Source organism: Tursiops truncatus, chromosome 11, assembly GCF_011762595.2.
Source record: "Tursiops truncatus isolate mTurTru1 chromosome 11, mTurTru1.mat.Y, whole genome shotgun sequence".
Lineage (NCBI taxonomy): Eukaryota > Metazoa > Chordata > Mammalia > Artiodactyla > Delphinidae > Tursiops > Tursiops truncatus.
Window position 1 is genome coordinate 27,299,596 of NC_047044.1, and position 24,196 is coordinate 27,323,791.

At 40.6% G+C, this 24,196-nt stretch overlaps 1 protein-coding gene, 1 long non-coding RNA gene, 1 other non-coding gene and 1 pseudogene across 10 annotated transcripts in view; 1 reads left to right on the top strand and 3 right to left on the bottom strand.

The window, feature by feature from the left end:
- Positions 1 to 1,872: 1,872 nt before the first annotated feature.
- On the bottom strand, positions 1,873 to 3,946 carry LOC109552978 (uncharacterized). Its single transcript, XR_002179941.2, has 2 exons — positions 3,824 to 3,946; positions 1,873 to 3,665 (listed from the first exon to the last, which is right to left on the bottom strand). It is a non-coding gene; the product is annotated as an uncharacterized lncRNA (long non-coding RNA).
- The window catches only part of EEA1 (early endosome antigen 1), a 137,121-nt gene continuing 115,534 nt past the window's right edge, over positions 2,610 to 24,196 (top strand). For 6 of the 8 annotated variants that reach the window (XR_012324266.1, XR_012324265.1, XR_012324264.1 and 3 more), the window contains exon 1: positions 2,613 to 3,315. Coding sequence is in view for 4 of the 8 variants with exons in the window: in XM_019952702.3 (XP_019808261.2) it covers positions 3,292 to 3,315 (24 nt within the window). In the remaining 4 variants the exon portion in view is untranslated. Of the gene's footprint in view, positions 3,316 to 24,196 lie in introns of all 8 variants that reach the window. The other 2 variants (XM_019952706.3, XM_019952705.3) reach the window with 2 other exon arrangements.
- Positions 16,008 to 16,079, bottom strand: TRNAW-CCA (transfer RNA tryptophan (anticodon CCA)). Its single transcript has one exon. It is a non-coding gene; the product is annotated as a tRNA-Trp (tRNA).
- Positions 22,761 to 23,134, bottom strand: LOC101316405 (large ribosomal subunit protein eL34-like; annotated as a pseudogene).

Below are 24,196 nucleotides of genomic sequence, written 5' to 3' on the forward strand. Positions count from 1 at the left end.
TGGATTAGGCAACATGTACATCGTTAGTAATCTTAATATGAGCAGTCTCATTGGAGTAGATGAGAATGAGACTTGATTCGAGTGGGTTAGGAAGAAAATGCAAGGTAAGACAGTGAAAGTACTATAGGTGTGAAAGCCACTTTGGGGATCTAAAAGAAGACAGGAGGAAAGTATAACAGGATTGTTGCTGGACTGTGGTGAGTGTCTGAGATCTGTGGCTGTTAATGTAAAATGGGCCCAGCAGCTCCAGCTGTATACATGTATCTCTAGTGATATTCAGCAGCTCCTGTACAGCACAGAGGAGCTGGGTAGTCAAGTTCGGGTTCTGCTAGACAAAAACAACAGAGGAAGAGAGAGCTGAAGTTAAGCATATTTGCAAAGGGTGGCGGTGCTATAAAGTTGGATCATAGCTTTAAGCTGGGTTTTGACGGAAATGAGGATGCTAGGGAAATGGCCGATAGCAAGAATGTTAAGAAGGGCCAATGGACTGGAGGTCATGATGGAGTCAAAGAATTGATGGAATGTTGATGTAAAAGAGTTAAATGGATAGGAACTAGCAGCCAGATGGGTAAATAGGAATGTTTTGTGTGGGAAGCTGCTACATTAGTGAAGGATATTCTTACATGATTATTTCTCATCCACTGCTTATTTTCTTGGAGTTTTCAGTTCCCTAGTATATTATTCCAATGATGGAGTTATCATAAGCTGCAGGGGAGGGCACAGATTTTTGAATAACCCATCTAGCTAATCAGTAGATGAGAGTCTATTATATTAGTCAAAAGATTCCACTGGAGAATTCCAGTGGAGAAGGCCTTAGCATGTGACATTAATAAGCAGCTTTAAACTAATTTTTGAAAAATAAAAAACAAATGTCACTTTAAAGGGAAAAAACTGCTTCCTTTCTCTACTTACAAGACTTATGACACCAAATGTGTGGAGTTTTTTTCCATACCAAGCAATTCTCCAATTCCCTGCACACCAACAGTGAGTCCTACAATTTAATTCAGTTCTGGCACTAACAACCCAGAGTTAGCACAGACCCCACAGACTAAAGGCTCAGTCCCACCAAGAATGCCCCCTACTTCAGATACCAGTTGAAACTTCCAGGTTGTCACCTGTACTTTGGGCCAACTGGCTATAAATTGGGTGTTCCCACAATACTCTCCCCAGCTTTGATAATTTGCTATACTGGCTCACAGAAATACTTTACTTACTATTACCGGTTTATTACAAAGGCTACAACTCAGGAACAGCCAAATGGAGGCGATGCATAGGGCAAGGTATGGGGGTAGGGGTGCAAAGCTTGCCTGTTCTCTCCAGACACTTCCTCCTCCCAGCATCTTGATGTTCCTCAATCTGGAAGCTCCCCAAACCTCGTTATTTAGGGTTTTTATGGAGGTTCCATTACATAGACATGATTGATTCTATCACTGGCCAATGGGGATTAAGTCTTGAAGTTCCTCTTGGCTCCAGTAGGTGGGCCAGAAAATTCCAACCTTCTAATCATGACTCAGCCCCCACTCTAAAGCTATCTGGGGACACCCAACCACTCAGTAGATCAAACATTACACCAAAAGATGCTCTTATCACCCTATCACTCAGGGGCAGAGACCAAATATATTCAATATATTTATTATGTCACAGTTTTATTACTCTGCTTCAGTGAAAATATTTCCCATACTGTCTGAAAATAAAGTACCTCTGTCTGGAAAGGTGGAAAAGTGTGTGCTTTGCTATGTTTGCCTGGAAGTACTTAAGTGCACTATCATCAATAGTGATTAATAATGTATGAGTTGTAGGCACGACTGTTTTGCTGCACTACAGACATGACACACATTAAAAAACAGACATGTTTTGGATGGAAACAACATATTACATCATATAATGCTTTATTTACATTTTACAAAACACTTTTACATTAAGTAATTTGAAAATAAGATTTGCTGCATTTTTTTCAGAAGATCTGTGGGGATTTTCTGATAAGCGCTCCATTCATTGCTTGATAGACTTCAGATCCCCACCCTCCCCTCCCACCCCCAGCAAGGTTAGTTGCATTATTCTCCTCCTCTCCTTTCCTACTTAAACATTATTAAAGGCTTCTCTTTCCCCCGCTCAGGGTAAAGTTGAACCTCTTAGCTCGTGAATACTGGCAGAATGGTAGGATTCCGCAGCTGTGATTTTTGAGTTTAAATAATAACATCGTGCCTGGAAGTCAGGTCCAAGTCCACTTCCAAGTCCACGTCCTTGTTTTGGCACACTGTTTATCTGTGACCTCATTATTTTTTCTTAATCTATTAAACAGACGCATTAAGGTAGATTCACTTCATACATCTATTGTCAGAAGAGGATTTAAAATTCCCTAGGAGAATGGGCCAAGCGTGGGCTTTAGATGGTGCAACATGTTAGCGACATCAGTCCATTATTGTTGCTATAGTCCAAAGATGACAACCGCAAACTTCTCTTACCAACTCAAATTCCAGTTTCTTCCTACCCTTTCTTCCGATTCTTTACTTTCCCTTTGGCTGATATTAGAAGCAGGAAGGGAGTACGGAAAGGCGCCAGGGGTTGGACCAGGGGAGAAAAAAAGCCCACCAGACCAGTTAATCGTGTCTGCGATTCTCTCCTTTGCTTCCAAGCGCTTCCAGCAGAAATGAGGATCCAGTTCAGGAATGGCCAAGGTCGGGGTCACAGTGACATATTTTACAGAGTAATCTGAGGTGCCGTCGCAGGTACCCACCCAGAGACCCCTTCTTGCGTCGCGGTCAGGGACCCCCTCCAGGTTCCCCTAGAGAGTACGCTGTCTGCGCGCGGGCGCGTCCTCTGACAGAGCGCAGGCGTGCGCTCGGCGCCCGCGTTGTCCCTCGGCCCGCCGGAAGGAGCGGCGGCGCCAGCGTCCTGCCGCCTGTCCGTCACGCAACCGCCCACGCCGCCGCCGCTTCCGATTGGCCGCAGGGGCGGGCCAGGCCCCTTCCAGCCCCGCCCCCCGCGGATGGACAGGCCGGGAGGGCGGGGCGGTGGCGGGCGGGTCCGCCCAGCTGTCAGTTACGGGGGCGGCCCGGCAGGCGGGCGGGCGGGCGCTCGCTGGCTACCTCTTTGCTCGCTCGCGCGCGCTCCCTCTCGCCGCCTCTGGGGAAGTCGGGGCAGCCCGAGCGGCCGCCGCTACAGCCTCGCCCCGACCTCCTCCCAGTCCTTTCCTGGCTCAGTCCCTCCCTCCCGCGTACCCCCGAGTACTGAGTGGCCCCGCAGAAGGTTTGGAGAGTCACCGGGGCGGCGCCGGGTGGTGTTTAAACCATGTTAAGGAGGATTTTGCAGAGGGTAAGAGAGTGAAACCGTCTTTCAGGAGCACGTGAGCGGGAAAGCCGGAGCCCGGGGCCGCGGAAGCCGCCGCCTCGCTGAGTAGCAGAGGCGGCGGCGGCGTGGCCGCCCCCTCTTCAGCGCCGGCCCCTTCCTTTAGGCCCCGCAGCCCAGGCGGCGATTAGGCCTCGGTCGTCTGCTCTGGGGGCGGGCCTCGGGGGGGCAGGGGGCGGGCGGGGCGGCGGCAGGGCAGCAGGCCGGGTACTCCGCGGCCCCCGGCTCACAGGCCCGGGCCCCGCACCCGCGCGGGCTGTCAGTGCGAGCGGGCTGCCGGGCGGGAGGGTGTGGCGCCGGCGCGTTCCTTCCAGATTCTGGAATGGCAGTGAAAATGGAGAGTTAGTGCCCCCGGGTCCGGCCGGCCAGCCGCCCGCCGGGCTGGAGCACGCCGGGTGGGAGACCTCGGGAGGCTAGCTCGGCTCTTCCCCCAGTGCCCCGCCCGGCGTGCCCCGCAACTTTACCCGACACGCACCTGCCTCACGCGGATTCTCATCTGGGCAGCACTGCAGGGTAATGTGGTGAAACCCGGCCTAACGTTGGCCCAGTCGCTGTACCGACACTTAACTGGCTAAAGTCAGCTGCGAAGGAAGCTATTACTCACTGTTGGCAACTCCCCTACCCCACACACCCCCCCATTTAAAAATGCGTTTTCCCCTCCCAGCCCGGTACCTTTTTGTTTGAGCCATGCAAGTACAGATCCGTTGTCAGCTTAATCCAACGGTACACTCCTTTACTTTCTGCCAGTGCTCTCTCTATGTCAAATCTGGAAAAGCGTGAAGATACAAAGATTAGAGCACTGGAAAGCTGTAGGTGTTTTGTTTAGGAATCAGTTCCTAGAATAACAAAATCTTTTCTATAGGAGTCACTGTTACTCAATTTTTTGTTTTGGTTAGCTTTTTTTTTTCCCCTTAATTTCCTTTTGAGACGGATGGGGTGCAACAAAATGTAAATGACTGAAAAGTTGGTGCCAAACCCATTAGTTGGTTACTGAGAGAGTAGGATAACTAGTTCCAAGGGCAAGAGGAGTTAGTGAACTTGTAGCATGCAGTCAAGGAATGTACCAAAGAGAGTTGAGTCATCCACTGTGTAGAAAGGGAGTGTCCTTGCTCCTGCATAGCTTTGGGAAATGTTCAAGTCATGTGGAACTTGGTCATATATCAGGGGGAGAAGTAGTTAACTTCTGTATCTTCCACCTGTATTGACATTTGATGATTTTTTGCAATGTTTTGTCAGAGTTTTTTGAAATCTTGATAAGCGCTGATATTGGCAGTAGCGAGGGCATGCCCTTTACTCTGGTCATCAGTTCCTGTGTTCAACATTAAAGACACCTGAGCGTGATTTACTTCCACTACTTAAGAGATTTTTTTCTCTTGTCAGACCTGACTGATTACCTCATGCCTCAGATTGTGTTTCCGTCGCATAATTCCACAGCTGAAAATTAGTTCACCTGTGGTTTGCTTTATAGTTTATAAATAAAGTGTTTACTGACTTAAGAGTAGCTTCTAGTAGTTGTAGATTAGTTTTCAGAAATATGGACTGCTTTCCAGTACTCTTGGTTTAATGTTGTTAAGCGTTATGATTATATAAAGATCATTTTGAGTGTTGGTGCATACACATCGATGGCTACAGAAGTTTCAGCTGAAACCACAAAATTGGAATTTATTCTGGTTATTGCTGAGGTATGATAAGGAATCATCACACATGAATAAGTCAGTTGACAACTGAGTTTTTTAACCATGGAATTATTGGTATTTGTGACTGGATAATTCTTGGTTGTTGGGGGCTGTCCTTTGCACTGTAGGATATTGAGCAGCATCCCTGGCTTCTACCCACTAGATGTAGTAGCACCCCCAAGTCCCCTCCCCCATCTTGTGACAACCAAAAATATCTGAAGACTTTGCCAAATGTCACCTAGGGGCAAAATTGCCCTGGTTGAGACCACTGTCTTAAATTTATATACTCTTTTATAGGAAAGTTTGAATTGTTTCTCATCGTTAACCACTTAACTTCCTTTTTTTCAATGTCCTTATATTGAGTGTCAGTAAATGCAAAGCATCTGCTAGGGGCTGGGAACCAGTTAAATAAGATATGGGCCCGCCTTTTAGGACTCACAGCTGGTTGGGGAAGTGGACATTTAAAAATAATGGCAGTTCTTTGTAATAGAATGAATAGTGCCTGGGGGCCACTTTGTGGGAGGGTTTTGGGGCAATCAGGAAAAGCTTCTGGGAGTAGGGCATATTTGCAGCTCAGAAGAGTGGAGGGCGGGTTGGCCTGAGGGAACCGCAAATGCCTAGACAAGAAGTCGTAAAATGGGGCAAGTAATATTAAGGGGAATGTGAACATTTAAGTTTAGGGAGTGAAATGATATGCAGGGATTGGTGGGAGGTGAGGCTGCAAAGGTAGCTCAGACCAGATCAGGAGAGGACCTAGAGCCACCTGGGAGGAGTTTGGCTCTTACAGATGGGTCACTGTTAATGCTCAGCATTTAATAGGGGTATTTGGATAAAGCCTTAAAGAAATCTTCTAATTTGTATTACTAGTATGAACTCCACAGGTGCTATTTACTAACAAGTATGACTTGAATCTTTAAATTATGTAACATGGCAACCATTTTATTTTACTCCACCCTGATAATCTTATTTCTCAGCAGAGGTCATAAGATATAAAATTAAAACTAAGTTTGCTGATTTAGAGATTTGTTTGAAATGGTCTTCATGCTTTGAAATTAAGTCGCATACCTTTAGCATTCTGTTTTCACATGACCTTTTCATTTTACCTGTTGTAATTTTCTTCTGAATAGCGTCCTTTATTTTTTATATTTTTAAAATAAATTTATTTATCTATTTTTGGCTGCGTTGGGTCTTCATTGCTGCGCATGGGCTTTCTCTCTAGTCGCTGAGAGCGGGGGCTACTCTTCGTTGTGGTGCGGGGGCTTCTCATTGCGGTGGCTTCTCTTTGTTGCGGAGCACGGGCTCTAGGTGCTTGGGCTTCAGTAGTTGTGGCATACGGGCTTAGTTGCTCCGCGGCATGTGGGGTCTTCCTGGACCAGGGCTTGAACCTCTGTCCCCTGCATTGGCAGTCGGATTCTTAACCACTGTGCCACCAGGGAAGTCCCTGAATAATGTCCTGTAAGTAGCATTTTTGAAAGAAGAAACAGACAATGTGCTTATAATCAATTGTAACTCAGCATCTTTGAACATCACCGATAAGGTCCTAGGGTACTTTATAGAAAATTTAGTTTCTGGTTCTTTTTCTTTTTTCCATTAGCAACTAAAAGGTGTTTCTTTGAGGCTTATAAGAATCTGAAAAAAAAAAATTGGGGTAGCTCCAATATGTATGTATTGATTATTTTACTTAATAGACTTTGAAGAGAAATGGGGATTTAAAGTGCTTCATGGCTAGAAAGACATCAGCATTTAGTACTTTAGGCAGTTTATAAACTTCTTTGCTATTTCTAAGATCCTTAAGTGTATTAGATTTCCTTTTATTGGTATATATCAATAAGATTGTTAAAGAAAAAAATGGGTTTAATTCTAGAATTGTGGAAATAGAAGGCTTCTTTTATGGGTAACGAGTCTCTCTGATTTTAAAAATGAGGAAGTAGGAAGTGAGAGATTGAGTGATTTATCTAAGGCAACACAGTTAGATGTCAAAGCTGAGACTAGAGCCAAGTTTTCCCAACTCAATCCATTTCCTTTTTTTAGCACCTTGTTGCCCTTTCCTCCACCACTCAACTCATATGGTTAGCACTATGCCAGTCATTGTGGAAGATACGGGAAAAATACGAGATCTGACCTCTCTCTCAGGGAACTTATATGATTAAGTGCCAAAGTAAATTATATAGACAGTGAAGGCTGTAGTAATACAGAGGAGGACCAGTCAGACAGAATGAACCTGTTAGAGTGAAGTGTCTCCTTGGAGAAAATGGGCAAGAGATGGGGTTTTGAAAAGGTGATTAGGAGAGGAAGAGAGTTACTTTTATTCTAGGAAGGAGTTACAGTATAAACAAAGACTCAGAGGTGGGAATGATTTCATTCTTCCTGCCCTCCCTCCTGCCTTTGCTTGCATATTGCCTTTCAATAAACAAATGTTTATAACACTGGATATGTGCTAGATACTGGAGGTACAACAGTGAGTAAAACTGATCCTTACCCTTGAGTAGCTTAAAACCAAGTGACTTAGAGAGAGAGCTCTGTTTAGAGCAGAAAGAAATTGAGAGAGAAACTTATAGATAGTGTGACACCTCATTGTGGAGATTCTTGATCATCTAGCTCTAGTCCAATGCAAATAGGAATCACATATGTAATTTAAAGCTTCTAGTAGCCACATTTTAAAAAAGTGAAAAGAGGTGAAATTACTTTTTTTTTTGAAATTACTTTTTAAAATATATTTCCTTTGACCCAATCTATCTAAAATATTTGAACATATAGTCAATAGAAAAATTATTGAGATATCTTAAATATTATTGATGAGTTTTTTTTTTATAGTAAGTTTTTGAAATCTGGTGTGTATTTTGCACTAACAGCACATCTGACTTTGTTATTTTTAAAAAAAATTATTTATTTATTTATTTATTGGCTGCATCGGGTGTTAGTTGCGGCACATGGGATCTTTCGTTGCTGTGCGTGGGCTCTTTGTTGCAGTGTGTGTGCTTCTCTCTAGTTGTGGCGCGCAGGCTTATTAGTCGTGGTGCGCGGGCTTAGTTGCCCTGCGGTATGTGGGATCCCAATTCCCTGACCAGGGATCTAACCAGCGTCCCCTGCATTACAAGACGGATTCTTAACCCCTGGACCATCAGGGAAGTCCCAGCACATCTGACTTTGGACAGGCCATATTTTAACTGTTCAACAGCCTCATATAGTTGGTGGCTACTGTATTGCAGGGCTAGTTGAATACATATATAATTTTTAATTTTTTTGGAACCAATTTCAAGCTTACAAAAAGTTACAAGAATAAAATAATACAAGAAACAGCTGTATACTCTTTATCTAAATTTACTTATTAACATTTTACCCTATTTGCTTTATCATTTAAACACTTTGTTCTCCTATCCTTTTTCTTTTCTCTCTCTGTATGTGTGTACTTTTTCTTTATTTTTCCTGAATCACTTGAGGATCAGTTATAGTTCTTCACCTGTGAATGCTTCAATGAAGAATAGGGATATTCTTTTACATAACTACAGTATAGTTGTCAACTTCATAAATTTACATTGATTCCATTTACTATTCATAATTCCATTTTTTTTCAGTTGACCTGGTAATGTCCTTTGTAGCATTTACCCCTCACCAGTATAGGGTCAGTTAGGGTTAGGTATTATATGTAGTTGACATGTTGCTTTAGCTTCTTTTAATATGGAACATTTCCATAGCATTTCTTTGTAATTTATGACATTTTTGAAGAATACAGATCGCCTCCTGCTTTTTTTTTTCCTTACAATGTTCCTCATGTTGTGTTGTTTGACGTTTCATTGTGAGTAGATTGAGATTGTGCATTCTTGGCTGAAATGTGGCCTAGAATTTGTTGTGTCCATCTCTGGTTATTACATCTGGAGGCCCATGTCTTTTTGTCCTTCATAGGTGATGTTAATTTTGATTACCTTGTCAAAGTTCAAGGTGTAGCCCAATTTTTTGACCTTATCATAATGATTATTTTTTCTTCCTTTGCAATAAATAGGCAGATACTTATAAGACTATGCAAATATCCTGTTCTTTATCAAGAATTTCTCCTATATTTACCATTGTTGATTCTTGCTTAATCTAGTCTTCACCATAATGACTGCAAGATGATGATTTTCCTACTCTAGAACTCCTGCACCTTTACCAATTGGTTCTTGGATTTCCCCTCCCTCCCTTGCCTCACATCTCTCCCTCCCCCCTCCCCCCCCGCTGCCCCCCACCCTTACCTACCTTCCTTCCTTTCCTGTTGGTATGGACTCGTAAGTTCATTTTTATAAAAATGGCCTATAACTCATCACTGTACTTAATTATTTTGGTGTTCAAATTGTCCCAGATTTGAACAGTGGGAGTCCCTTCAGGTGGCTCCAGTGTCCTTTTGTCATGCCCCTATCATTTTTTTGAACTCTTCCTTACTTTCTGGCGTAGTAAGGTATTCCAACCTTATCCTTTACCTACCCTTTCCCAGCGCTGAAACTAGCCATTTCTCTGAGGAGCCCTGTTTCTTTTAGGGGGGAATGGTATTAGAGACCAAGGTCTGGGGTAGTTTTCCTTCTTATTTATTTCTTTCAATAGACAAATCTGACATTTTGAATTTTATTCTATAGGCGTTAGGAAATTAATAGGATTTTATTAAGCAGTGAAATATATTTGGTATGTAGGGGAGGAAAATTCTCCTCTACCCTCTTTGGGTCTCTGGCTGGGCCTAAGAATTAGACTGTCTAGGACAGATTAACAGCAGAGAAGCATACAAATTTTATTAAATTTTTACATGTACATGGGAGCCTTCACAAGAGAATGAAGACGTGAAGGGACCAGAGCAGGAAGTGTTTACAACTTTTAGACAGAGAAACAAGATTTGTGAAGAATTGACAAGACAAAGGGGTTTGGGCTGAGGTAGTAAATGATGAAGAAGTAACGCGGAAGATAAGGGTTAGTTTAACAAGATTTGTTTGTACAGATTTCTCAGCCCTAAATTCTCTGGCTGTAGTGATGAGGACGTCTTCTTTACTCCTGGTATAGTGAGGGTCCCTTTCACACGGGAGTTTTATCTCCTGCTTTCAGAAAGTAAAAGAAGGGTCAGAATGTCCTTTTTTTTTTTTTTGGCTGTGTTGGGTCTTCGTTGCTGCCTGCGGGCTTTTCTGTAGTTGCAGCCAGTGGGGGCTACTCTTCTTCGTTGCGGTGCGCGCACTTCTCATTGCGTTGGCTTGTTGTGGAGCAGGGACTCTAGGTGCTCGGGCTTTAGTAGTTCTGGCACGCAGGCTCAGTAGTTGTGGCTCGCAGGCTTAGTTGCTGCGGCATGTGGGATCTTCCCAGACCAGGGCTCGAACCCGAGTCCCCTGCATTGGCAGGCAGATTCGTAACCACTGCATCACCAGGGAAGTCCCCAGAATGTTCTTCTTGTACCTGCTGTTTCTTAAATGCCTTTAATTAAAAATAATCAATATGCCAAAGTGACATATTTTGGTGTGACGTTCTGGTTTCCTTTAGGCACATAGTAGGAGTTAATATTTTTTGAACGAGTGAAGGAATGTTTTAGGAAGATTAATTTGTCAGTGTTGCATGAGATGTATAAAACCATAGGAGAATAAAGGCAGAGATCAGATGAGATTTATTTTAATATTTTTGGCACTAAGTAATTATGATTTGCATTATGATGATGGCAACATGAGCAGAAAAAAGTGATGAATAGGGAAGACCTTTTGGACATATCTACTTCTCAAACATCTATTATGGGTCTACTATATGCTGAAGCTGCATTGATGAGTAAAATAGACATGAACCCCTGTGGAGCTGAGTATCCAGGGGAGGACAGAGCAACTGTTGAAAGGATCACATAAGTATATGGTCACATCCTTGGGTGAATGTTAGGAAGGAAAGCACAGGGAGCCCCAAGAGCGTACAGCAAGAGGGCCCTGATCTAAACTAAGATGTTAGGGAAGGCGTCCCAGATTATTTACACATTTAAGTTTGATGAAATTATTACTCATTTATTGAAGCGAATTTTAAGAAGTGGAATTTTTTCTTACTGTGTAGATTTATTTTTAGTGTGTTAAGAACAAAAAAGAGATTAAGATATAAAAGAACCAAGGCTAGAACTGTATCCTTATACTGGTGTCTTTTGCTTGAGCTAAAGAGATAGTATTGAGTTGGCCAAAAAGTGCCTTCGGTTTTTAAGTAAAAATAAAAGACACGTTTTTCATTTTCACCAAGAACTTTATTGAATAACATATTCACCCTTTTGTTCCACTACTTCCTGCCATTTTTCAGGCAACTTCATAATTCCATCTTCCCAAAACTTTTTATCTTTTTGAGCAAAGAACTGTTCCAGGTATCTTTTACAGTCTTCCACGGAATTGAAATTTTTTCCATTAAGAGAATTTTGTAAAGACCTAAATGGAAATCCAAAGGTGCAATGTCTGGTGAACACGGTGGATGAATCAGAACTTCCCAGCCAAGCTGTAACAGTTTTTGCCTGGTCATCAAAGAAACGTGGTCTTGAGTTATCCTGATGGAATATTACGCGTTTTCTGTTGACTAATTCTGGACGCTTTTTGTCGAGTGCTGCTTTCAGTTGGTCTAATTAGGAGCAGTACATGTTGGAATTAATTGTTTGGTTTTCTGGAAGGAGCTCATAATAGAGGACTCCCTTCCAATCCCACCATATACACAACATCACCTTCTTTGGATGAAGACTGGCCTTTGGTGTGGTTGGTGGTGTTGCATTTCTCTTCCCCACGATCTCTTCCGTTGCACATTATTGTACGGTATCCACTTTTCATCGCCCATCACAATTTGTTTTAAAAAACGGAACGTTTTCATTACATTTAAGTAGAGAATGGCTTGTGGAAATACTGTCAAGAAGGTTTTTTCCCCTTAACTTATGTGAACCCAAACATCAAAGCGATTAAGATAACCAAGCTGGTGCAAATGATTTTCAACGCTTGGTTTGGATATTTTGAGTATGTCTTTTGAGTATGTCGGCTATCTCCCGCATGGTATAATGTTGATTGTTCTCAGTTAATTTCTCTATTTGATTGCTATCAAATCGCTTCAACTGGTGTACCTGACCCTGAGCATCGTCCAGTGATAAATCTCCAGCACAAAACTTTGCAAACCACTTTTGACATGTTCAGTCAGTCACAGTACCTTCTCCATACACTGCACAAATCTTTCTTTTTGCATTTCGGTTGCGTTTTTACCTTTCTTGAAATAATAAAGCATAATATGCCGAAATGTTGCTTTTTTTCCTTCCATCTTCAACATTAAAGTGGCTACACAAAAATTCACTGATTTTGTTTTTTTTTTGTTTTTTTTTTGCGTTACTCGGGCCTCTCACTATTGTGGCCTCTCCCGTTGTGGAGCACAGGCTCCGGACGCGCAGGCTCCGCGGCACGTGGGATCCTCCCGGACTGGGGCACGAACTCGTGTCCCCTGCATCGGCAGGCAGACTCTCAACCACTGTGCCACCAGGGAAGCCCAAATTCACTGATTTTGATAAGTTTTTTTTAAATGCATGCTGATATGACGGCTGTCACATATAGTCTAACAAAATTGTTCTGAATGAAGTTAAAGATGACTGAGTGCCACTAGAGCCATCTTATGGAAAAAACCGAATGAACCTTTTGGCCAACCCAGTATAATTATTGGTAAAAAACCTGAACTCTGAAAAAAACAACGAACAAAAAAGAACCTGAACTCTGGAGCCAGACTGCCTGGGGTGGCATCTGCACCCTATTTACTAGCTGGGTAGCTTTGAGCAAGTAACTTGACTTCTCTGTGGCTCATTAAAATAGTCATAATAATAGTACCTTTCTCATAGAGTTGTTGTGAGGATTAAATGAATTAATACATGTGAAGGGTTTACAGCTGTATCTGACACACAGTAAACTCTATAAATGTTATTTGCTGCTAATGTTGGTTTTTTGTTATTACATACTTCAGATTTCTTCAAGGAATGCTTTTCTTATCACTCCCTTGTTATCTTTTTTTTTTTAACTTTGTGTGTGTGTGTGTGTGTGTGTGTGTGTGTGTGTGTGTAGAAAGTCATTTGTCATACTGTTGAACATTCTGTGCTCATTACTGTGCTGGGCTGGCAGAGATTTAATGGGGGAGACAGATACTTAAATAATTACAAAGCAGTGTGATGTGTCAATAGATATACAGAGGAAGAATGTGAGCGCAAAAGAAAAAGTAACTAATTCTGTGGTGAAAGGAGGAGGGAGAGAGATGGAATGGAGATTGTTAAAGGCCTTACAGAAGCTGAACAGACTCAGGCAAGGAGGAACAAGGGAGAGAAGGCATTTTTACAGACAGTGACCGGGCAAATGCAAAAACCTGAAGCAGCCTAGCACAGCATAGGGGAATTGTGAATATTTTCGCATGTGGATGGGGATAGTTATGAGATGAGACTGGAAAGGATTTTGGACTTTATACAGTAAACAATATGGAGCCACGGAAGGTTTTTAAATAATCAAATTTGTAATAAGGAAAACCCTCCAAAAATATTTTCCCCTTATAATCCTTATAAAAAGTGTATCAGGTGAATCAGTCTTCTGTCTAAAATCTGTTGGTGACAACTCAGCGCCCATAGGAGATGTCCAGACTCTTTACCTTGGCATGCAAGGCCGATACTGCTCTGGTTCCTTGGGAAAAAAGATTCCATTTCAGGCTCATCTCCACGTACCTCTGTACATTCACTGACCTTGCCATCCTCACTAACTGTGTTTCCCACAACTTCCCCTGATCTCTCATCCCTTCACATCTCCATAGAAGCTCTTTATTCTGCTGTGAGTGCCCTACCATTACTTGTCCACACTGCTCAGTTTAGGGGATACTAGGAGTTAGTTGCTTGCTATTTTTTCTTTCTCCCAAAGCACCCCATACTAATTAAGAGAATGGGCTTTTGGAATTAGACCATCATTTAAGCCCTGGCCTCCTCTATTCATGAGCGTGAGATCTTTTGCAAAATTTCAAGCTCTTTGAGACCCAGCTGTTTTATCTGTAAATTGAGCATAATATGTACTTTACAGTATTGTAGGAGGATTAAATGAAATAATGTTCATGAAGACTCACCACAGTATCAGCATTCAATAAACACTTAGTGTGTAGTAGCTCAGTATACTAAAACACTTAGTATATAGATCTCTGCAAAACTTATTCCACTGTTTTTGTGATACTTGACTTCTCCACTGCTAGACTGAGCTCCCTTAGGGTGGGGATTTTGTTTTTCTTCCTTAGTGTGTCGGACCTACATTAATGTTTGATACTTGGTGTATTTTCAGTAATACATGTTGACTTGGTAGCTGTGTAGAGAGGATGGCTCCATAAAGGGAGAGACCAGCTAGAAAGTAATAATGTTTTAGTTCCTAAAATTGTTGCACATTAGAATCATTTGGAATCCTTAAAAAAAAAAGAAAAAAAAATTCCCAAGTCCCTCCATTGAATCAGAATTTCTGCATCTCTTGTTGTTAATCCAGGGGATGATGAAAGCTTGAATCAGACAATGGCTTTGGGGCTAGAGAAAAAACAGATTTTCAAGAAAGTTAGGAGAATTAATAGGACTTAGTGACTTGTGAGTAGTCTGGGTGGAAGGAACTAAGGTAAAGAATAGAGGGAGGAGGAAGAACAGGTTTGGTGAGGAAGACAAGTGTGAACTAGAGGTATGGACATCCCAACAGAGATGTTCACTAGGCAGGTGGAAATATGTAGGTCCAGCACTCAGGAGACAAGTGGAGGCAAGTATTAGACATGTGTGAATGTTGGAGAGACGTCAATTCAAATAAGGACTGAGAAGTATCCACTGAATGGAACAGTTAGGTCATACCTAGTTCAGTTTCAGGAGAGTCATGGGGAGAAATGATTGGCTGGGAAGTAAGGGTGTAGAAACAGGGAGTGCAGACTATTCTTCCAAGATATATGGAGGAGAGGAAACAGTAATTAAATATTAAATGCATGAATGTAATCTGTCATCCTTGGACAATATTCTAATGAGTGCTTTTTATTTTCAAGGATTATAAACTTCCCCAAATCAGTCTAAATTGAAAGGATTTATTGTAAGGTTTCAAAGTGATCTAAGAATAAGAATTGCTGTACAGTTGGGTCTCTAGACAGTAGGACCTAGAAAGGTGTCGGGGCAGAGGCAGTACTCCCCTCTGTCTCACACAATCTCCTGGACCACTGGCATTTTGCCTCTGCATCTCTGTGTCCATCCTCCTTGCTACTCCTTGCTTAGTATGCTCAAGACCTCAGATGGCCATCTGACCACATGATTCTACTTGCTTTTCACCTTACCTTTGCATAGCCAACTGGCCAAATGTTGCATAGCCAACTGGCTCAATTTACAAACCCCAACGAGAAGAATCAAAAATGTCCTCCTCATCTTTTCTTGTTGGGTCATGCGTAGGTCTCTGGCTGGCCAGTAATGGAGTTACTTCCTCTGGGTCAGGTGTCTGCTGCTGGTTTAGTCAGCTGAGGTTGAGAGTGGAGTGAGGTCATTTGATTCATAGGATTCCTCCTTTTAGGAATTGTGATACCATGAAACACATCTTTTACAGATCATTCTAGAAATAAGCTTTACTGTGGCTCTGAAATAGTGATTATAGTTCTGGTTAGGTTCATTTGGTGCCAGCTAATTTTCTTACCCTCTATTCTAGTTTTTTCCTTCATAGCTTCTGCATTCTCAAGAGTCAGTGGTGTTTTGAAACTTTGGCTGGGTTATAACTTTGATTTACTTAAGTCCCTCCTGTACTCTTATTTACCTCATGACTTTGATGTGTATCTGTTTAGTGCCAGTTTGTGTGGCTAATTTTTTTTTTTAATATTTATTTATTTATTTGGCTGCACTGGGTCTTAGTTGCAGCACGTGAGATCTTCGTTGCCACGTGCAAGATCTTTGTTGCGGCTCATGGGATCTTCGTTGTGGCATGTGGGACCTTTTTAGTTGTGGCATTTGGGCTCGTTGTTGAGGCACGTGGGATCTAGTTCCCTGACCAGGGATCGAACCTGGGCCCCTGCATTGGGAGCGTGGAGTCTTAACCACTGGACCACCAGGGAAGTCTCTGTGTGACTAGTCATTTCTCTTCATAGTTTGCAGTTTAAAGGCCTAAGCATGGAGCTCAGCAGTAGTTCATTGTTCACACTGGGGTTTGTTTGTGTGTGTGTGTGTGTTTTGCCACTGAACCATTTTATTGGTTGCTAGCTAGCTTGTAAATGGCTGCTTTTGGGTCCAGGTGATCACATTTGGTCGATTGGCAGTAGACATGGGGTCATATACCCTGGCTGTCTTGGACTATGTTCTCAATATGGGCTGCGGTAGGATAACTTACTTTGGGATAGATCCATGGCCATTGCTTACACTGTGATTGGTTGACATATTGAACATGAATAACTTAGTTGCATAGACATCTGTTTAAGTATTGCATGGGTCATAGCAGCAGATGGAATTTAATAAAAACCACATCCTTTCCCTCGTTTCAATGTTTAATATTAGACTATGGTTAAGTTTTACATAACTATGCTAATATGTTTTTCTAGCGTCTCAGTGATACTTTATTGCGACTTTATTAGCTAAATAATATTTGGAAAGTGTTTTAAGAATTCCTGACTTTGTGTAGTGCTATGCCAAAACACACTCTGTTGTGGGGGATTGATTAAGAGGTAATTGTATTGAATTGGACCTCTGATAAGGAAGTATGGGTTTATTTTGTTCTATAAGACATTAATTTTTCTGATGAAACCTTGTTATATCTGTTTGCAACTTCCAAATATTCAAAGCAATGATTTAGTTTTAAAATAGAATATTTAGAAATAATAAAAGAATATATTTCTGGTTATAAAAATAAATCATGTACATCATGGAAGTCTGAAAAGTTCAGGAAAGGAAAATTGAGAAGAAGCATAGGGCTTGTAGCATAGTGGATGTTTTAACTTTGAGAGCATTTTGTTTAAGTCAGGTGGAATCTCCAGCTCTGTGCATTATTACATTTGTAATCTTAGCTAGCAACTTACTTAGTTTCTTTAACCTTATTTTTCCCCCTTGGTTAAATGGGAACAATTCCTTTAATTTTATCCAAAGGATTGTTGTGATGATTAAATGATATAGTGTGAATAAAGATCTTGATGTTGTGCCTGTCACAGAGGTTGTAAGTTAGCTATTATTATTATTAATAGAAAGATATAATATTTCATTTAGCACACTACCAATTGACATTTCTTTAACTAGTGTAAAACTCAAGTTTCTTATGTGCCTGATTTTGAAAGTACAAATGATCTAGGAGAAGTTGATATTCTGAGCTTTACAATAAGATTCATGTCTCTGGGTTATTTTGATTTTGTTAAGTTTTTGAATGTAAAGACATCACATCAAGTAGAGAAATCACTGAATTTGGAATCAAAAGACTTGAGTCCACGTTCTAAATTCTGCTATCAGTGTGATCTTAGGCAAATCATGAGCTTCTCCTGGCTTCACTTTCCTTATCTGTTCAATGAGGGCACCACCTAGGTGATTTTTGAAGTGCTTTTCAGGGTAAAAGTATTAGTTGAAAATCACGGAAGTACCAGGATTTTGAGTGTGCAGACCATTTGCAACCCCAAAGTAGCATTTTAAGTGTTACATAACAAATCCTGGTACCTTTTACCCTGTTTCCTAGCCTCTTTGCTGAGAAAAAACACTGTCTTCAGGAAGCAAGGATTCAGTGATAAAATCCCATAGCTCATGTAACATGACTATCACAGCACCTGCTACATAGTAGGCTCCAGAAGAGAGTAGGTCTCCTTTTCTGTTGAGTTCCCTCTGCCACTCCCTTTCCCCAGTGTATAGCCCTTTATGCGTGTCTCAAATGCAAGTAAGGTACATTCATTTTAGTGGATGCTTTGGTGTGGGCCATAGATTCCCCTTCAGGATAGAGACACATTCTCTTAGTTGCTTGGGATCATGACTGCCTCACCCAAGTTTATGTCCCCTTCCTGGAAGCCGCCTGCATTTCATTCCTGGTTAATGGTGGGGGATGAAAAGAATCATCCTCTTGCCTTGATTAGAGACTAACATGAAGGGTCATTCTCGCTTCAGGACTCTTAGTAGGCTTAGCTGAGGCTGCTCTTGCAACTGTTATTGATCAGTACTGTTCAGCTTCTCCCTTGGCCCAGTCATGCTGCCTCTGTGCCTACACAGGTGTTCTTGAGAGCACTCCCCAGTAAACCTGCTTGCAGATATCAATCTCAGACTCTGTTTCCTTGGGAACCTGAATTATGAGTCATCTGCTATTTGGATAGTCTTTCTCAGGGATTTTTGCATCGTAAAAGATGATAATATTCAGGATGGATTTTAATTTTATAAATATTGTGTTCCACTTCTTTGAAACTGACATTCTACATATTTTTTAACAGGAATCCATAGCCAGTAGATTAGGATTTTTGTTAGATTCTGAAGTTTTTACATAGTAGGTCTTCAAGAACATTTTGGGATTTTGAGTATGGCCCACAGATTCTCTGTTTAGGAAATTTTATTATTAGCACCTTTCCCAGCTCAAGTGATTTTAAGACTTAAAAAATGAAAAGTGCCGTGTGAGGGACGGGAGCAGGAGTGTGGGCCATCCTCCCTCGGGGTGGGGTGTAGTTGTCGTTTCCACCCACCCCCCCCCACCCCTCCCCGCTCTGAGACAGGTAGGAGGGCTGCGTTGAGCCTTGAAGCCTAGGGTGTGGGCCCAGGTGGAGCCGCTGCAGGTGCAGATCTTGGAGATAGTAGCACATATTCAGATGAGAACTTTGAAGGCCAAAGTAGAGAAGGGTTGCATGGGAACAGCAGTTGAACATAGGTCAGTCGGTCCTGAGAGATGGGCAAGCACCTTTATTTTTTTTAAAAAACTTTTAATTTTATATTGGAGTATAGCCGATTAACAATGTTGTGATAGTTTCAGGTGCACAGCAAAGTGAGTCAGCCTTTCATATACATGTATCCATTCTCCCCCAGGTTCTGAATTCTTATTTTGATATATTTTTGTGTCTGTCTCTCCATATTTATTGAATCAAGACACCTGATAGCCTAAACTTGCTTAAAATATGTGAATCAATTTTAATTACATGTTAGATATTTAAGAAGTGTTAGATATTAAAGTCTTTTATTCTTTCACTTAATATTGAGTTAATTGTATGATGTCTATAAACCCAATTTAGTTGCTAGTAACTTATCTATAATTAGTTTTGATTGTCTCAGTCTCTTATTGACTAGGCTGCCTTTTTTTTCTGACTTCATTGCTTTCATATACCTATTAATAACCACTAACTAAATTTTAGAGTTTTGAAAGTATGCATAAGAAAGCTAAGCATATATAAAAATTGGAAATATATTTGACTTTGTTTCTATGGGCATGCTTTTAAGTTAGCCAGTTTAAGGCCCACATGAATCATGGAATGAGAATTTTGGAGCTAGAAAGACCCATGATCTTGTCATGTCCCTGTAGTTTGTCATTGAAGAAGTTGAGATTAGAGAAATTAAGTGTCTTGATGGGTATCAGAGAGATGGCCAAGAAATATTTGAGACAGTAGAGAGGATATTGAATTAGGACTTGGAAACCTAAGTTTTAATTGCAACTCTATCGTTAGATAGCATGATGTCAGGTAAGCCAGTTGTACTTTCTAGGGCTTCGTTCCCTCATCTATGGAGTGTTACAGTTGGAACATGATTTCTGAGATGTTTTCCAGCTTTTAAATTTTGATTCTAGGTCTTTTTTTTATGAGTGCACTTAGTAATAATGTAAGTATCTACTACATATAGTGTATCTAACAAATGCCAGGCACCGATTTAAACGTTGTATGCATACTATTTCATTTAATCCTCCCAACAGTTCTTTGAGGCTGACATTAGTTCCACTTTACAAATGGGAATTTGGGGCTTACAGAGGTTAAGTACTTTTACAAAGCTTCTAAGTGGGTAAACTGGAAGTTGAATGCAGGTCTGTGTGACTCCAACTACTGTTTTATGAATCAGTATTCCTAGATTTAGATGTACTTTTGTTTTGGGGACGCTTGACATGCCCTGCTGAAAACAAGAGCCAATTGCATTTAGATAAGTATATGCTTCTCACCCCCCTTCTCTGGCATACTGTATTGTATGTATCATAGTCTATGTCACTAGGTTAGGCAGGGAAGACTTAGGACGCAGAAGTATATTGTGTGCTGGCACTTGAGAAATTTTGGAGTAGGCTGGAATCAGGTGCAACGGGGGAATATAGCCTCTTAGAGACACCTTAGAAAGACGAATAGGAATTGCACTCAATTCACCATTAGTAATTTAACAACAGGGGTGACTATTTGATGCTTATTAAAGTTGTAGATGGCTCTAGGTTAGGCGGAACTGCTCACATTTAAAAAAATAGGAATTATTTTCAGTTGAAAGCTGATGTAAATGAATTAGTGTTAAATGTGGTATATTTGTAAAGAAGCTTACTATTGTACATGGTTTATGATGGATACAAAAGCATCTGTGGAGTTACATGGTGGGTCAAGGTCGTACTGCAACAGTCTGAGTAAGTCTTCTACATCAGGATTTGATATAGATTGGGATATATTCGGTTTTAAGAAGAAGGTGGAGAAATGAGAAGGAACTCAGAGGACAAAAAAAAAAAGTAATTACCAAAAATGAGTTGTAAACAAGTTTAAAGTTGTTAGATTTGTAATGGAGATTAGAACAGAGTATTAGTGACCATTCTCAAGGTTGAAGATTGAGAGCAAGCAGGAAAGGACTTAAGAGACAAATTTTATATGAAGTTTGAGGCTGACAGGAGTTAAGGATTAGGAGTATAGAAGATATAAAGTGAAAAGTACAAGGTCCTTCCCAGTAATCAGTGCTAATAGTTTCTTGTGTATTTTTCCACAAAGTTTTAATGCATATATCCATTAACATTATACTATATGAATTTGATTTTTTTCACTTAATATAGTTTGGAGAGCTTTCAGTATCAGCACTTTCAGAACTGCCTCTTATTATTTGTTTATTTTTAATAACTACATTATATTTTATTATATGGATTATTAAAATTTAATCATTTCTCTATTGAAGGACATTTAGTTTGTTTCCAGTTTTGCTAATAAATAACACTGCAGTGAGCATGCTTGCTATACATACATAGGTGGTCCTTTAATGAATTTGTCCACTGGGTAATTTCCTAGCAGTGAGTGAGAGAGTATGCATATTTTTTGTATTTAGTTACACTCCCATAAACAATGTTTGAGAGTGTTGGTTTTGCAATACTCTTTCCACCAATGAGTATTGTCAAAGAAAAAAAATTTTTTGTGGGCTTCCCTGGTGGCACAGTGGTTGAGAGTCCGCCTGCCGATGCAGGGGACACGGGTTCGTGCCCCGGTCCGGGAAGATCCCACATGCCGCGGAGCAGCTGGGACCGTGAGCCATGGCCGCTGAGCCTGTGCTCCGGAGCCTGTGCTCCGCAACGGGAGAGGCCACAGCAGCGAGAGGCCCGCGTACCGCAAAAAAACCCCAAAAAACAGTTTTTTGATTTTACTCAAATACCCTGAAAACCAGATTGGCAGTTTAGTCTTCTAGTCTCTTGTTTAACTTAGAAAGTTAAAAAAGAAACAATGGAAAATAGAATAATGTAAATCTTGGAGTAGTTACATTAATTCTTTTTAATGTAATGAGAAGTATTGTGTGTTAGTTAAACTCAGGGGGTATTTTTATTGTGTCCTTACTAGGAAATTTGATGAATACCTCATTCTTTATAAGGCTCCCATCCTCAGAAAGGTTCCTTTTCTCTCTTGTGGAGAAGATATGACATTATATTTACTGTATCTAATTGTGTCTATTGCTGCATAATAAACCATCCCCAAACTTTGGCTTTGGCTTTGGCTTAAAACCACCATCATTTTATTTGCTCTAGATTCTCTAGATCAACAGTTTTGGCTAGGCTAATCTGAATGGTTCTTCTGCTGGTCTCTCTTGGAGTTACTAATACAGCTGGAGTTATCTGTTGGTTTGATTGGGGTGATAGTCTAACAGCCTCTCTCATATTGTTGATAATATTCCTTGGGTCACATGTGTCCAAGGTTAGCCTGGGCTTGTGTGGTGACAGAAGAGTTTCCAGCAATGAGGGAGCATATCCCATTGTGCACTCTACTTGTATGTTATTTGCTACTCTGCCATCAGCCAAGGCAAGTCTCATTGCCAGAGCCCATGTGGGAGAGGATTACACAGGAGAATTGCAAGGGCATTAAAACATAGGTGTGATTCATTGAGAGTCATTACTGTAACAATCTACCACCACTTTCTTCTTCCTTGTATTGGTAAGTGTTACAAGAGAAGTATAAATAAGAGATATAACAGTTTAAAGTAGAGAAAGATTTCTTGTCTAAGGAAAGGTTTTATTGATGTCACTTAAGTTAGAAAGACTGATTCCATCAACAGTTGCAGACTGTTGATTTTCCAGATTTTTAATTTCTTCTACATATATTAACTGACATTTTTCTGTAAAGAACTTTTCAGTTTAAACCAGGGCGATTTGGTTGCCATGAATTTCAGAGTATACTGGATGGTCAGGATAAATGCTTAATTCTTTTTCTTTAATTATGAATTTTCAGAATAAGAATCGATACACTACTCTAGTAGTGATCAATGAGGCTTGCTTATTTGTCTTTTGACTTTCTCTTTCCTTGAGGAAAGAGAACTCATGGATTTTTTTTTTTTTGCCTTTTAATTTTTTAATTACTCAGAAAAACTTCATTTTTTTATTTAGCTTTCTGACTCTGTGCTTGTGCTTTCAACACTTTCACAACGATGTTATGTTCCTCAGTAAGGAAAGCGTGCTTGTTCCTGTCACGGACACATATAAAACACACATGGAACCACCATAGGCCTGGCTGATAAGTTTTTTCGTTTTAGACAACCTTGTAAGAGCTTTAGGTCTCACAGCACAAACTCCTCAAAGTTGGCCTGGGCACACGCCACATGTGGATTTTGGTGCTTTGCCAACCTTCTTGGTATAAAGGTAAACCCCAGGGGTTTGGGACAGCCTGGTTTTGTTAGAGGCTGTTTTGTAGGATAGCCTACGATGGTACCTCAAACACTGGACCATCCTGAATGCCTCTAGGTACCATCCCCGGAAGAGGAAGAAGCACTCATGGATTTTTAAATATATTTCATGAACTCAAGGATTTATATATATTTAGTGGGTTTCAGTCAATTGAAGTCAGTGTGGTTTTTTGGTATGCATATTGTCCCAGCTTTACCTAGTAGAAGTGCCTTCAAGGTGACTTTTGTCATTTTGACAGGACCCTGTTAGTGTTTGATAACTTCCTTGCTTTTTGGCACAACATGTGCCAGGTTCATCTAGTAAAATTTCTCCTCCAGGCTGGAATCATCCATTTCTCCAAAGAGTCCTGGTTCCTTTTAATGGGGAATGCTATTTAAATACCACTGTCTGGGCACTTAGGGTTCTCATTGCTTCTGTGTTGTCATTGCTTTTAAGCATTTAAAATAAGAACTAGGAGATATATATACACACACACACACACACACACACACACACACACACACGTACATATGGACAGATTTAAAAAGCAAAACAACATGAGTTCAACTTAAAGTATTTTTTCCTTCTTTGAGTTTGTATTTTGAAATTTTATACTGAACATCTTGGCTCTTAACGTTAACATAATTATTTTTTCCTAAAAATATATATAACATAGCTTTAAAATAACAATACTAATATTACTGTTAATAAGCTTACTGAATCAGTTTTACTAATTTTTTTTAGCAATTCTTTTTGTCCTTATACTATAGCTCGCTAAGGCTATAAAGTCAAAACATTGTGTTCTTAAAACACTTGAAATAATTATATTCTTTGTGTGGCTGTAGCATTAACTTGAGATTCAGTTGGGTTTAAAATTTAAAAAAAAATTAAAAATTGTAACATGAAATTTAGCATTTTTATCATTTTAAAGTATAAAGTTTAGTGGCATTAAGTACATTCATATTGTTGTGCAACCATTACAACTATCTATTTCCAGAATGTTTTTATCATTCCCAAACTGAAATTCTGTACCATTAAACAACTCCTTATTCCCCCTATCCCAGCCTTTGGCAACCACTGTTTTGCTTTCTGTCTCTATGAATTTGATTATTCTAGGTGCTCATATTAGTGGAGTCATACATATTGGTCCTT